At 24.6% G+C, this 16444-nt stretch overlaps 4 protein-coding genes across 4 annotated transcripts; 1 reads left to right on the top strand and 3 right to left on the bottom strand.

The window, feature by feature from the left end:
- Positions 1 to 474: 474 nt before the first annotated feature.
- On the bottom strand, positions 475 to 720 carry OCT59_017122 (uncharacterized protein; the record flags this gene model as incomplete). Its single annotated transcript, XM_066146153.1, has 1 exon — positions 475 to 720. One exon carries the CDS (start codon positions 718 to 720, stop codon positions 475 to 477), a length of 246 nt encoding a protein of 81 aa, XP_066003874.1.
- Positions 721 to 2415: 1695 nt separating this feature from the next.
- OCT59_017123 (uncharacterized protein) lies at positions 2416 to 3894 on the top strand (the record flags this gene model as incomplete). The annotated part of the gene is made up of 2 exons (XM_066146154.1): positions 2416 to 3162; positions 3304 to 3894. The coding sequence occupies 2 exons, from the start codon at positions 2416 to 2418 to the stop codon at positions 3892 to 3894; spliced, it is 1338 nt and encodes a 445-aa protein (XP_066003875.1).
- Positions 3895 to 7724: 3830 nt separating this feature from the next.
- On the bottom strand, positions 7725 to 9257 carry OCT59_017124 (uncharacterized protein; the record flags this gene model as incomplete). The annotated part of the gene is made up of 7 exons (XM_066146155.1): positions 7725 to 7900; positions 7968 to 8075; positions 8157 to 8388; positions 8454 to 8653; positions 8730 to 8829; positions 8895 to 9007; positions 9218 to 9257. 7 exons carry the CDS (start codon positions 9255 to 9257, stop codon positions 7725 to 7727), a joined length of 969 nt encoding a protein of 322 aa, XP_066003876.1.
- Positions 9258 to 9511: 254 nt separating this feature from the next.
- Positions 9512 to 11417, bottom strand: OCT59_017125 (uncharacterized protein; the record flags this gene model as incomplete). The annotated part of the gene is made up of 6 exons (XM_025308412.2): positions 9512 to 10164; positions 10246 to 10296; positions 10422 to 10815; positions 10896 to 11000; positions 11081 to 11134; positions 11223 to 11417. The coding sequence occupies 6 exons, from the start codon at positions 11415 to 11417 to the stop codon at positions 9512 to 9514; spliced, it is 1452 nt and encodes a 483-aa protein (XP_025164236.1).
- Positions 11418 to 16444: the final 5027 nt, after the last annotated feature.

Genomic DNA, 16444 nt, shown 5'->3' on the forward strand with positions numbered 1-16444 from the left:
GTTTGTACTTGCAAAAAAAATATGCACTTGACTGCAGTTACAGGTAAAGCTGGTTTATGGATATAAAAGTATTTTTTGTTTCAGTGCTTGGAGAGAAATGATTAATTTTTTTTTTGTATCGATTCATAATGCTTTTGCTATTACCAAAAACAACTGCTAAAAAAAAACACCTGCCACAACACCTGCTGTGATCAGGCGTGTATCTGCTGCTGAACCTGCTGCACCAATATATATGCAATTAAGGTGTAGTACAGAATTATCAGACGATTATATTACATCATTACACATGACATTTTCAAGATTTACAACAAGAACATAACTTACATTACATAAAAATTACAAATATATCGCTACATGATACAGAAATTATTTGGGATAAACAGTGAAATGGAAGTGCTCTGCTTTAGGTTCCTCAGTAAAAATATTGATAAAATCATCATGCATGTCCATTTCCATTTCAATAATGCTTCCAGCTCAAATTATACAAATTTTGAGAGGAATTTTATTAAATGGTGCCCCTAATCTACTTTGAATTGCAGTCTCAAGATTACTATAATGACCACCTCTGTGAATTGTAATCGATTGCATTACTTTAATGCATAGAATATTCATAAGTTTGCCTATAGGAGCGATAAGACAATTGATAGTAATGTTGTTATCATCCATTTTGACTCCTAAATGCAAGAATCCAATAGTGAGAAAATTGCTTGGCCTACTCATATTAAAGAATATATACTACATACCTTATTTTGCATTATTTTTTACGGAATGTTTTTTGCGAAAAATATTTTGGAAATGTTCTAGTCACTTCTAGAATTATTTAATAATCATAATTCATGGTCATATAAACAAATTCTAATTGAAAAATTAAATGATTCAAATTTAAATGATTCAGATGCATGTCATTTAATGATTATTGGTAAAAGTGATTCAATTGTAAATTTATTAACTTATCATTTAAGAAAAAGAAATTTGGATTCAGTTGTAATTTTAGGATCACAATTTCCTAATGATCGGAATGATTACTCTTATAATGTTTTAAATAGAAGAATGGTATGTAAATCTTTCAATCATTTTTCATTTTATTCATCATATTATTAATCATACATATTTATATTATTTATATTATCTTTTTAGATGTGTGTCAAAACAGGCAGGTTATTGATATTAACAGATTTAGAAATTATTTATGGTAATTTTTTAATTTTATACGTCTCATCAAAACGAGTCAAATGGTGGTTAGTTCATGTCTCTAGCATCGATAGTTCACGTGATAATTGCTAAAACGTCCAAATTTTTTTAAATTAAAAATTCTGGCTGGAACACATTTATGACTTTATCTCGCCATCTAGTGATTCAAATCTGACGATTAAAGACTCATTGGATTTGTCTCATTGAGACAAATCTAATAACGACTAGTTAATGTCTCCAGGTTCGATGGATGCGGAGATATATTTAAAAACAAGTTTTGGGCTTTTTTGCAATTACATCGTGTCCTATTGTGCTAGAAGTGCGAGCTGACCACCATTCGATTCCTCTTGATGAAACGAATTCCAATGAGTCTTTACTCATCAAATTTGAATCACTGGATGACGAGATAATCACAAATGTCCGGATAATTTTGGCCACCCTCTGTAGTACTCTTTTTTGATAATTAAAATTATTACACTTTGGACCAACAACATTACCAGGGCTTGGCAAAAATGTGCACTTTTTTCTCATAAATGATTGAAAAGTTGGTATTATTATACAACAAAGCTTTCTCACACCACCAATTTACTATGTTAACTATACTATATGTTTTGCATCTAGGGTAATTGGAATTGGTCTGCAATGATCTAAGACGTAACATTAGCAAATAAAATTACGTATATCGTAAAACCATCAAATTCCCATGAGAAGAAGAAAAGAATGACGTGATGATAAGTGGATACTATTAGAGAAACAACTAGGTCTTTAAGATGGTGACAGGAGCAAAGAAAGTAACGTTCTGCTCATTGTCATAATTGGTGCATGTTTATTTTAGTTACTTGTAATTGTATTAAGGTTAATATACAGTATATACCCAATTGTGTGATTAAAATAGTTTGAAGGATATCATCCAAGAAAATTATTATTAATATATAACTTTTTGTAAATATTGAGATCTAAATAACTCGCGTCTAACTTAGGTGCAGAAGGTTGACTCCTTACATGAATCCCAACCACCTTTGGTGTATTGAAGCCAAGAGATATTTCTGGTTCAAAGTCACAATCAAACGCGTCCCCCAGTGTAGGTATTTACCATATATATTTTGGTGAAACATTATCAATCAGCATCATGGTTGTACAGTACATCGGAGTTTCATATAATATTGATTTTATTTATTTGTTCTTTTTATCCTATTATTTATTCCTTTTCTTCAAAAAAAAAAAATGTCTAAATTTAATAAAGATATTCTTTTCTTAATATTTGAGAAATTACAAAATAATTCAAAAAATTCAAAATTTCTCTTTTCATGTCTAATGGTTAATAGAATTTGGTGTGAAACCATGATTCCAATTTTATGGAAGAATCCTTGGTGCTATTCTATTAATTATTGTAATAAAAATTCTTTATACTCCATTATTACTTCTTATTTATCCAATGATATTATAGAATCCTTAACAAAAAAAGAAATTCTAATTTCAAACCAATCACTTGCATTTGATTATTTGTCTTTCTGTAGAAGTATTGATACAAAAATTATAGACGTTATCATTTCCATTGGATCATCATCAGAATATGATCAATTTCTTTTACAAGAGGAAATTTACAGTTTATTTATAAAGAAATGTCCAGAAATAAAGTATTTGAACATACGTGGTACCTATGAGATAGTATATCTTCCGGAAGCAAAGTTCCGTCTTGAATCACTTTGTGAATTAACTTGTGATACATTGATTGATCCTAGGTACTTTTACAGATTAGCACATATCTGTCAACAAATACAAAGAATCATCATTATTAATAAAAACTTAAAAGCTAATTATGGAACTATTAAGTTAATAGAACTTCAAAAAAATTTAAAATATTTTAAATGGAAAGATGAAGAATATTTATCAGAACTACTATTGGAAGACCCTTATAAAGACATTTTTAATATATTAAAAAAACATGCAAATACCCTTAATCATTTTGAAGTAAAGCTTCAATATTATTGCGGTCGTCACATTAATTTCTATGATATTTACGATGATTTTGATTATACATTTCTACAATATACACTCTGAGAACTTCATAATTTAAAAATATTGGATATTAATTCTCCAATATTTTTAAAGAATAATGATTTTAATGAAAAATTAGAAAAGGTGGCTTATCGTGATCTTGAGATCCTAAAGATAGATTTTATAGAAATTTATCAAGTTAATTACATAATTAAAAATAGCTTATATCTTAAAGAATTATTAATCAACGATTATCATTGGGATGAAGATAGTTTTAATGATGACTCTATTAATTTTATACGTACAATTTATGAAAATTGTTTTTTAATTGAATGTTTATCAATCCCTATATTTCCATTATTGGAGAATCATTTTATCGAATTTGAAAAATTACTTAAAAGATGTCAAAATTTGCGATCATTATATTTTAAGGATACATATTATAAAGCGAGAGAGTTAGAATATGGAGATTATTTGTCAAATTCGTTAGTTAAAGAAGCATCAATTAATTTAAGAGTAATTAGAATTTCTTATGACATTAGATTTTCTTTAAAAGCTTTTGAGACATTCTTTGAAAAGTGGAAAGGACGACCTGCAGTGTCCATACATTTCGATGATTATTATTTTTATCATAAAAATGGTTTATATATGAATCTTATCAGTAAATATAAAATTGAAGGAGTAATTAAAGACATAGGCGTGTAATTACTCGTTTTAGTATTAATTATACATTTTATGTATTATGGTTTATGAAGGCAAATTCAATAAAAGATTTTCATTTTGCAATTAAATGTATCTCAGTTTCTGATTTATAATATAAATACTGTAAGGTATGTTTAAAATTAATTTATTTTGAATTTAGAATATTTTATTTGATTTTCTACTTTAAGTACAATTATTATAATAACCTTTATTTATTATTGCATTAAGAGTTATATGTGATCGCTTTAGACGCAATAATTTATTCAAATATGTTAGACGACAAAAATGATGATTTTTCGATATTAATGTAATTGTCATCAATTATGATATAAGCGATTTACTTAAATAATAATTTTCATTGAACGAATCTATATAACAAATTACAAATTTTATGACTTTATGATAATGAAAGGGCTTCAAAATAAACCATACAATTCATTTAAATACTCAATTGTGGATCAAAGATTAAGAATTATAATATTTTTTAAACTCTATTTATTTTTATTCATATGAAAATTCAAGTTTCCTATTAACATGATACTATTATCCGAAATCACATGTAACCGGCATGTTGTAACACTTTTCGGTGGGCGATGCTAGGTCGTTTGATCGCGCCAATAAGTCACGTGGAAAATTTGGAAGATGATTTTTCGATGAATGGAATTTTGATAAGAAAACTTGATAAAAAATATAAAAGATGTGATATTTTGATAGATTTTATTTCGCGTGATATATTGTATATTATATGATTTTATATTAAAAAAGAAATATTTTTTATATTTGAGAATATTTTCATCAATCCTAAAATTAATTGTTTTTTTCTCTATACTACAGTAAGTCTAATTACTAATGTACTCAATATGTTTTCAATTTTCTTAATAAAGAAATAAAAGGATGGAAGACATTATGTTTTTAATTAGCAAATTGTTAAAATGGAATGGTTGAATTTAAAAATCATCTAATCACCCCATTCGCCTGATCGGCAAAGGATATAACCTTATCCATCGTGTCTCAAATGCATAGGTTATATCCTCCATGGAAACCACGGTTTTTATTGGCCAATACTAAGCAGTGATCATGTGACCTTATAAGTGTAGACATTTTATCCTCGTAACTTAAGGACATAATTGTCTTAATAAATTTGAGGACATTTTTGTCCTCATAATTTTGAGGGACATATTTGTCCTTGTAAATTTTGAGGACATTGTTGTCCTTGTAAATTTTGAGGACATATTTGTCCTCGTGATCTTGAAGACACTGTTGTCCTTATAATTTTTGAGGACATGTTTGTCCTCGTAATTTTGAGGGCATTGTTGTCCTTGTAAATTTTGAGGACATTTTTGTCCTCATAATCTTGAGGACATTGCTGTCCTTGTAAATTTTGAGGACATGTTTGTCCTCATAATCTTGAGGGACATTGTTGTCTTTGTAAATTTTGAGGACATATTTGTCCTCGTGATCTTGAAGACACTGTTGTCCTTATAATTTTTGAGGACATCTTTGTCCTCGTAATTTTGAGGGCATTGTTGTCCTTGTAAATTTTGAGGACATTTTTGTCCTCGTAATGTTGAGGACATTGTTGTCCTTGTAGATTTTGAGGACATGTTTGTCCTTGTAATCTTGAGGACATTGTTGTCCTTGTAAATTTTGAGGACATTGCTGTCCTTGTAAATTTTGAGGACATTGCTGTCCTTGTAAATTTTGAGGACATGTTTGTCCTTGTAATGTTGAGGACATTTTTGTCCTCGTAATAATCTTGAGGACATTTCTGTCCTTGTAAATTTTGAGGACATGTTTGTCCTCATAATCTTGAAGGACATTGTTGTCCTTGTAAATTTTGAGGACATGTTTGTCCTTGTAATCTTGAGGATATTGCTGTCCTTGTAAATTTTGAGGACATTGCTGTTTTTGTAAATTTTGAGGACATGTTTGTCCTTGTAAATTGTAATGTTGAGGACATTTTTGTCCTCGTAATAATCTTGAGGACATTTCTGTCCTTGTAAATTTTGAGGACATGTTTGTCCTCATAATCTTGAAGGACATTGTTGTCCTTGTAAATTTTGAGGACATGTTTGTCCTTGTAATCTTGAGGACATTGTTGTCCTTGTAAATTTTGAGGACATGTTTGTCCTTGTAATCTTGAGGACATTGCTGTCCTTGTAGATTTTGAGGACATGTTTGTCCTTGTAATCTTGAAGACATTGCTGTCCTTGTAAATTTTGAGGACATGTTTGTCCTTGTAATGTTGAGGGCATTGTTGTCCTTGTAAATTTTGAGGACATGTTTGTCCTTGTAATGTTGAGGGCATTGTTGTCCTTGTAATGTTGAGGGCATTGTTGTCCTTGTAAATTTTGAGGACATGTTTGTCCTTGTAAATTTTGAGGACATGTTTGTCCTTGTAATCTTGAGGACATTGTTATTCTTGTAAATTTTGAGAAATTTTGAAATTGTGATTCTCGTAATTTTGATGATATTGCTATTCTCATAATTTTGATTGTTCTTGTAAATTTTGAGGACACTATATCCTTATAAATTTAAGGACATTTTTGTCCTTATAATTTGAAAACATTTTTGTTCTTGTAATTTGAGAACATTATTGTCCCTATAATTTGAGAATATTTTTGTCCTCATAATTTCGAGGACATTTTTGACCTCATAGTTTGATGATATTGTTATACTTGTAATTTGAGCTTGTAAATTTGAGACCATTTTTGTTCTTGTAATTTTAATTATATTGCTGTCCTCATAATTTGAGGACATTTTTGTCCTCATAATTTTGATGATATTGTTGCCCTCGTAAATTTAAGGATATTATTGTCCTTATAATTTTACAGACATTTTTGTACTCGTAATTTTGATGGTATTGCTGTCCTCATAATTTAAGGATGTTTTTGTCCTTGTAATTTGAGGACATTTTTGTCCTTGTAATTTTGATTATATTGCTGTCCTCATAAGTTGAGGACATTTTTGTCCTCGTAATTTTAATGATATTGTTATCCTCATAATTTGAGGACATTATTGTCCTTGTAGTCTTGCCCTATAAAAAAATTTTGTGCTTTATTTGTGCCAAATGGGTTAATCATATGATATTTATTTAGAATTTGTTTGAATTTTATATAATTTTTAGTACAAATTTCGAATAAATATTGCATGATTAGCCCATTTGGCACAAATTTAGCACAAACCTTTTTTATAGGGCTGATGATCATTGTTGTCCTTGTAAATTTTAGGACATTAGTAAATTTGAGACATTTTTTTATGTCCTCATGATTCATATTTTTTGTATAGTGGTAATTTAAAATTAACTTTTATTTCATTATTTAAAATGTTAAAATGTATTAATATTATTCCCAGTAAATAGTTTTTGTATTAATTTGTACCAAATGGGCTCATCCATATATAATTTGGCTTAAATTTGGATTATTTTTTGCATAAATTTGAGCTAATTTCGAGCCAATGAGCCCGTTTGGTATAAATTTATACAAAAACTATTTACTGGGATTTAATGGACATATCACATATATATACACATATATATATGAAAAGCTCTAAATATTACATAAAAATAAGACTTTATAAATGCAAAAAAATTTGTTCTTATAAACAACCTGTAATGTAAGAAATGCGGAAATCAATTTTATGATTATTTAATCAATCTTTAAGATTATTATTTCTCTTCATCTGTTTATTAATGAAAAATTAATTAATTCAAATGTATTGATTAAATTATAATATAGCAACAGATTTGATTACATGAATTAAACTTGTTGAGTATTTTATTTATTATTGATTAATATTATTATTCTTATTGCACTAATTAGTTCACTAATATCCTATTCATTTTGTTCAAATCTAATGTTATAAAGTGAATCCAGAACTTTAATTCTTTCTTCTTCTTTAAGATTAGAATAATCCTGAAATTCAACATCTAATGGCCATCCTATAACTTTATATGAAGTTTGTGTTTTCCATCTTTTATATGGTATATTATTACCTTTTACATCTTGTTCTATAATATAATTACAGTAAATGTTATTTTTAAATTAAACTTGAATTAAAATTAATTGAATACTTACCAAACTTTTGCCGCAAAATAAATCTTACTTTATTTCTTGTTTCAATGCTATTAGGTTTTGAAATATTGATAGCAGATAGATTAAAAGTATGTCCAGTTTCAGATTCATCTGGCAAAATTTCAGATGACTTAGTTTCAGCAACAGATTTGATTACTCCTTCATTTTCTTATATACAGAATAAATACATACAGGTTGTTGTTAAAAAATCAAATGTAATATATAATAATATATGAACATTATATCCCTTTTTTTTTAAAATAGAGAAACAACGAAATGGAATGATTGCATCACTTAAGTTGCTATAAGTCTGATAAAATTCTTCACCAATATTTGATCCAAACCAATGACTTCTAAGCTCATCATAATTGGATACAGCCAATGTAATAAACTCCATGCCACAAGTGACATGTAAAGTTCGAAACTACAAGTTGTAATTTATTATTATTACAAAATTAGATTGATACTACCAAGATAATATTAATTTACCATTTTTCGGATATCTTGAATTCCATTATTTAGTTGTGTTTTTCGTGATTTTGCATTTGTAATAAATGAGTTTTGCTCTTTAACACGTAAATTTGCAGCATTTTTAGCTTCTTCTTCATAATATTTACGTGTATCATTATTTAATGCATTCCATGCATCTGCACAGAGTTTTTGGGACCCTTTATCTTTAATATTTAAGCCTTTAAAATAAAGTAAAATTGTTAAAACATTGAAATTTAAATTTTAAGTAATATAAATCAGTTTATATATACACACCTTTTCCATGTGTTGCCCACCAATTAGATTGCCAAATATTAAATCCACTGATTTTTCTTTGTTTTCTAATAGCAGGTTCTCTATAATCTTTCATTACACTCTAATATAAAATGAGCATTTTAAATATCAAATTTTTAAGGATTAAACATTATTAAGTTTGCCTACCTTAATAAAATATGAATGCACATTAAGTTCATTAGCTAATAATTCAATTTCAGAATCATGCTGTTGCTGCAAATTTTTAATTTTTGCAAATGCTTCTACATTTAATTCTGAAACTATAAATTGTTAAATTATTAGTATTTATTCCTTTTTTAAAAAAAATTACTAAATAAAATATTTTATTAAATTAAATTTATAAAATTTGCATTTAATAAAATCTAGTATATCAACCCATTATACTGTTTAGCCAAAAATATATTTTAGTTTTTTTATTCTATTTTTCTATTCTTTGTTAGCATATATTCTTGTATTTTATAAATATTTACCACTTAAGTCAGAATCTAAGTCAAAGTTATTATTTTCCATCTCAATGAACGAAGCCAAGAATAACGCGTAACAATGCGTCATAATATAACATATATATATTTGCCGATCAGTCAGGTGATAAAACGTTATTTCAAAAAATTATATATCTTAATGTAAATTTACAATCTAAACAAATTTATTGTATTATCTCATAGTAAATCCACCAAATTTTATTGATTTTATTTAATAACAAGATAGAATAAAACAAAAAGAGAAAGTACATGTAAAAAAGTAAATAATAATGTCTAACTACTTTAATTTGCAACATTGCTTTCGTTACTTTCACTATCTTCCGTATCTAGATCCATATTATCTTGCATATTAGGATTTTGAAATAAAATTTTGATCGTTCCTAGTTTTAAATCAGTCAAAAATATATCGTAATAATAATCTGTAACTTCAAAATTTGAAATGTTAAGACCAGTATTTACTAACTGATCAAGCGTAATCCCAATATTAATTAATTTATATATTCTAAAAGCACTTTTCTTTTGTCGCCGTTCAGTTCTAGTATGAATACCTAATTGGGTGCACATAAAGTTTCGTTCAAATCTTCTTTGTTCTCTCTCATCATTTGGATGTTTTTCCACTGAAATGATATGTAAATCATTGTAAATATAAACAAGTGACATTCGATGATAAAGCTTATAAGCTTTAGTAGCAAGCTCAACTTGTTTAGAATGATTTTTTTGATCGACCCATTGCGTAATTCTTTCCTTAGCAGACTCTTCATCTGTAATTTGAATTGGTTCTGAAGTCATAACTTTTAAAGCCTGGTTAAAATTTGTGCGAATTTGGTAGTCTTTAATTTCTACTAAAGTCTTGTTCTCAATGGTTTTTACTACCAAACTATTTAGACTTTTTCCAAAATTAGAATATTTTTTTTTCTTTTCACTTTCTTGTGATTCTGTTATTTAATTTAAAAAATTCAATCAAATTATAAAAATTAAAATAAATTTAGAATTATCAATATTTTAATGTCATTTACCTTTGCTAGCAATAACTTTTTTCTCAAAATTTTCAACTACCATATTACGACCTTTTTTAATATAAGAATATAGATTGATTAATTATGGTAAATTTATAATATCAATATATTTTAATAAAACAAATAAATTAATATAAGCCATATAAATAAATATTATTGCTACTTGAAATTCTTACCTTCTTCCTTTTTTTTCATAAGAGTTATATTAACTTTATTAATCCAAAGTTCAACAAGTAAATAATATTGATTAAATTTATCCCAAATTGTATAAGAAGGTAATGTTTTTTCTGCCCATCGTAATTCTTCTATATCAGTTGATTCTTTAATAAGTTCTTCAAAACCAAATTTTTCATGACAACGTTTATTTAGTGACTCCCAAACATCATCTGGATTGCTTTCTATCGTAAATCCCATTTGATGTAAATCATTTACAAGTATATTAATATGGTCATTATTTCTTTGTAGTGAAGTATTATCCTCATCTTCACTATCTGAACTAGAAACTATTGTTGAAGAGCTTTTTGACATATTAATTTGGTCGGATTTTCTTCTGAACTTATTGATTTTTTTCTATTTGCAATTAAGAATTTCATTAAATTGAATTAATCTTTAAAACGTAAAAACTAAATTTAATATGCATTTACATTTACCTCAAGATTATGATTATAAATTTGCAATGAATTTAACTCATCATTAAGTTGCTTATTTTTTATTTTTAATTTTTCATAAGTTTTTTCGGCAATTAGCAACTTTTCCTAATATAAAATTAAATTATAAAGATAAGCTGCTTAAATTAACGTTAATAAACAAGGTTTATTATATATGTAAACCTTACTTGCAATTGATCTATTTTCTTTACATGCTCAACATCGCAATTTTTTTCAGAATCCTAGAAGTTAAATTATTAAAATGATTACCATTTAATACTTTTATTAAAAAATTACAATATATATAATTAAAATATTAATTATATGAACCTGATCGGTTATAATATAATTGGAATCTTCAAGGTTAACTGTTATCCTGTCAATACGTTTACCATAAGAAATATTTGCAATATTATCTGTTATAGTAACATTACGTAACCGATATTTAGTTCTTCTCCAAATTAGTGATAATGCCTTGCTAATTTGAGTTATGTCATCTTCACTTAAGGTAAATATTTCTGCCATATTTTTGTTATCAATAATACAGACTTGCTTATAATACTCTTAAGAAAAAATAAGGTCATAGTATTTCCTTTTAAAAATTTTTGGTTTTATGTATATAATGCATATCCACAATACAAAATATAAAGCTTACCAGTTTAGCTTTTATTTTGAACTTTTAATCAAATAGAGCATAGAGCAAAAAAAATAGACGTGATGTTTATGGTCAAATAGAGCAAAAAAAAAAATAGACGTGATGTTTATGGTCAAATAGAGCAAAAAAAATAGACGTGATGTTTATTTTATATTCTTAAATGTTTCACAAAATGATACATATTCTGAAGCATTACGCACCTGTGATAAAAATAGTTTGCTATTTTTAGTATTGAAAAACGCGTTTAACTCAATAAACATTTAAGATAATACTAAAAATAGTTTACTATTTTAGTATTGTAAAAACGCGTTTAACTCAATAAACGTTTACTATTTTAGTATTGAAAAACGCGTTTAACTCAATAAACATTTAAGATAATACTAAAAATAGTTTACTATTTTAATATTGAAAAACGCGTTTAACTCAATAAACGTTTGAGATAATACTAAAAATAGTTTACTATTTTAGTATTGAAAAACGCGTTTAACTCAATAAACATTTAAGATACTACTAAAAATAGTTTACTATTTTAATATTGAAAAAACGCGTTTAATTCAATAATGAGATAATACTAAAAACAGTTTACTATTTTAATATTGAAAAACGCGTTTAACTCAATAAACATTTGAGACTATTTTTATATTTTTAGTATTGAAAAAACATGTTTAATTAGATATCAGACAATAAACTTGTCCCAGATTTATTAGATTTATTTGAGATGATACTAAAATTAGTAAACTATTTTTATTACAGGTGTAAAATTATTTACTCCATATTCCAATCTGCAAACATGGTAAATTTTTTGTAGACATTTGTACAGCTTTTTAAATGATTATTTTAACAAAATATTGCTAATGTTTCTTTTTTTCTAGATTTTAGGTATTTCTTTAGATGGAATATTGACATTTTGAAAGAATTTATACTAAAATATTTTTTTTTGTTGCTTCTTTTAATAGAATGTCAAATAACATTTTATTTTATATTTGAACATTTCTATATATGTATTTCTACATTTCAAAGGTATATACCAAAATGTTTTTTTGTTTTTGAATGAAAAGTTAGCTAATGTTTGTAGGACTACAGAATTTAAGCATGTGAATTTTATTGTTCTTTTACCTTTTAGACATAATTACTTTTTAATCTTGTTATTTTTTATCTTTGGAATGTGATTTTTGTTGTTCTTCATCTTTGGGAGTAATCATTTTTTTTTTAATATTACATTAAAAAAATATAATTTGACCAGTACTCTAAATTATCTCTAAATAAATGTTTATCAAAATGTAAATGCATGAATGAATTACTGAAATAGCTATAATATTAGTGTCTATATCATTGATTTACCTTATCACTATTTTCGCATTTTTTATTAATTAAAATATTTGTATTTTTAATAAAATTTCGCTCAAAAACATATAAAAAATTTTAACACAAAAAAATTTTTTTCTGGGGTCTGAAGACCCCCCAGACCCCCTCCTTAGGCCTTTTTTTTTTTATCATTTATTAATTTTTTTCTCAAATTTATTATTATTATTTTTAATTTTTTATTATTTATTTACATTTCTTATTCATTGTAAAACGTGAAAGCTACAATAAAATAAAAATAAGTAATAATATTATTAGTATAGTAATATTATTCATATATACAGTTTTTAAAAAAAGTAATCAGAACTATAAAAAATGCAAAAAATAAAGAATCATAATTAGAATACCTTTAAATTTTGCAAATTTGTTAAAATTTTAAAAAATACTTAAATACTTACTTAAATATTGTCAATCTGCCTATATTTTTATTAAAAAAACTATAAACATAAAGGGTTAATTTATTGAAAAATTTGTTTTGCTAGTTTTTTATTAAATTAAAATTAAAATTGACTCAAAATTTAAATTTTTAAAATTAAGATAAATTTAAATATATTAAACTTAAATTAATATTTTTTTTATTTATTTATTTTGAAAATTATTGATTAAAACTAAATATAAATGTTGATCATCATGATTAATTTTAATATATTAAACTTAAATTAATAATTTTTTTTTTATTTATTTTGAAAATTATTGATTAAAACTAAATATAAATGTTGATCATCATGATATTTTCAATAACTATCAAATAATAAAGTGTTAAACTTTTTTTAATAAAATTGATAGTATAAATCAAAATTTTAATTATTCAATTTTTAATAAACTGGCAAATTGAATGCTTTATAAAAATTTAATATTTTTCATAGCTTAAATTTTTAACAAATTTTTTTTCAAGATAGAAGGTTGAAATTTTATACACATAAAGTTTGTAACTTTGTATATTTAATAACAAATTTATAAAATTTGAAGAAGCCCTAATCACCAGTTTTTTATTTTTTTGCATTTTTTTTTGTAATTCTAATTTCTAAATACTTTTTTTGAGGAATGTAAATAGGTTTTTGTTAATTGTATATTTATAAAATGTATTGCATATTATTATACATTACTGTACATCATCATACATTGGTCACTATATAATGCATATTTTCTTTATGCTTAAAATAGACAACATTAATACTAATGCATATGATTATAAGTTTTCTAGTCAATCCTTTTTAAAAAATTTTAACCAGGCTTTTATTTTTTTTAATAAGTATTAGGGTAGTATGGTTTTGTTTAATAAATTTGTTAGAGAATTTTTTTAAGAATTATTTCATTGGAATTTTTTTTAGGAATTTGTTTTACTAATAGTTCTTTTGTCAGAAGATAAATTTTATAATTTGAATAAATTTATAATTTTAATTATTGTTTTAATAAATATTAAAAAATAAATTACTAATATGTGAAAAAATCAAAAAAAGGATACAAATTTAAAAACAGTTTGTAATGAGTAAAAAAAAATGCTTTTTATAGCAATTATTGTTATACTTCTAATCTTTTTAAAGGTTTCTGCTATCTATTTTGTAATTGATATCTTTATATACCACAATAAAAAAAGCAAAGACAAATTGTCTATTGTCCATATAGCTTATTTATTAGAATTCTATTTTAGCTTAAATTCTTTTAATTTTATCTTTAGTTAATCTGTTATGTAATTTAATTTTATTTTCATTATCTATTTCAGATTTTTTTTAATTTTATTTCATAATAATATTTTTTAATTTATCTTTAATTAATTATTAATAACCTTTTTTGTATTATTTAGTTTCAGATTTTTTTTAATTTTACTAATTTTATTATATTTGTAATTTATTATTTTCTTAAATTTATAGTTAATTTACCTGAATAATTCTTTTAAATTATTTTAGCATTTTTATTTTTATTTTTATGACACTTTTATTTTATTTTTTTAACTCCATTTATTTAATTTTATTTAATTAAATTTATTTACTGTTTAATAATTTTAAAAATACTAATATCTTCATAATAAAAAAATCAACATTAAAGGAAAAAAAATTAGTATTTTAAATTTGAATATTAGGAATTTAAATGCATATTATTTAGTGTGTTAAAAGCATATTTTTCATACAATAATTACTAGTAATTTAATCAGTTGATAATTATTATTTAATAAATAGATAAAAGTTTATTAAATATATCTAAATTTGAGTTTTATAGCAAGTTTACTTTTTTTGTTATCTAAAATATGGCTGCTTTAGCTTGGATGCAAAAGTATTGATCTTGACCAATCAGATGGTATTTTCTTGACACATCAAGGAATTTCTTATAATTCCTAGTACCCATTAAAATTTAAAACCTTGATCTTTTATTTTTATTAATTAAAAAAGGCATTTGAATGCCATCATTTAAAAAAATAAATTATACAGATATATCATTAAATAAATTTTTTTCTAAGTATTTTTTAACAAATAATAATAAATAACAATGAGTTCACATAATAATAATCATTATTGAAATTTTTTTTAATTTTTTTTCTAATAGTATAAACTGGTATGCAAGAAAAATTCATACAAAATTTTCTTTTTTTATAATATATAATACAATAATATGTATAAATTTATTGTTGTGTATACTATGCTAAATATTCAAATAAATCACAAAATGAAAAAGTAAAAATGTCCAACTGAGGTAAAAGTTCTGGTATCCACCTCTTTCAATATTTTTATAATCATTATATTATTACTTCTTTCTGTTCTTTAATTTTATCTTAATCTTCATTTTCCTCTTCTTTATTTTCTTTTTCTTCACTCTCCTCTTCTTCACTCTCCTCTTCTTCATTTTCTTCTTCCTTATCCTCTACTTCCTCATTCTCTTCTTCATATCTTTCTTCTTCATCTTCCTCAATAAAGTTAAAATCCTCATCATAAATAATATTTTGATTATTATCATCGTCTCCAAAAATCTTATTTTTCATATTTTTAGCTATTTCTAAATTTAATGATATCTTATCTAACTCTTTCATTAAATTGCAATATATTCCATCCTAAAATAATAAAATTTATTAATTTATTAATAAAGTAATTCAATCATATAAATTTATTTACCTTTTTTTCCTGAAATTTAATAGCTTTTTCAATGAGTTCCTTTTGTTCTAACCAAAAAATAACAAGTCTTGTAATTTCAGATTTGACAAGTTCTTGCTCTTCTTTACTTCTATTAAGGTTATTGAAATTTTGTATTGCATTGTACATAATAATTCGTGGTATATTGCAATTTTCATCTAAAATAATATCTAGTGATATCCAAAAATTAGATTGATTATCTAAAACATTCTTGATTGATGCTGTTAGATATTTTTTCTTTTGTGTAGACGATAAAAATTCTCTTGTTTGATTATAATTTTCAATTGTCTTATTTATATTGGTTAATGCATTAGCATTCAAATTTTTAATTTTTGATGCTAACTTTTGACCTTTTAAAAATAATATTATAATTAATATATAATTAACAATTTATACATTACATATAAAAAAAT

This window comes from Rhizophagus irregularis, chromosome 25 (assembly GCF_026210795.1).
Source record: "Rhizophagus irregularis chromosome 25, complete sequence".
Taxonomy (NCBI): domain Eukaryota; kingdom Fungi; phylum Glomeromycota; class Glomeromycetes; order Glomerales; family Glomeraceae; genus Rhizophagus; species Rhizophagus irregularis.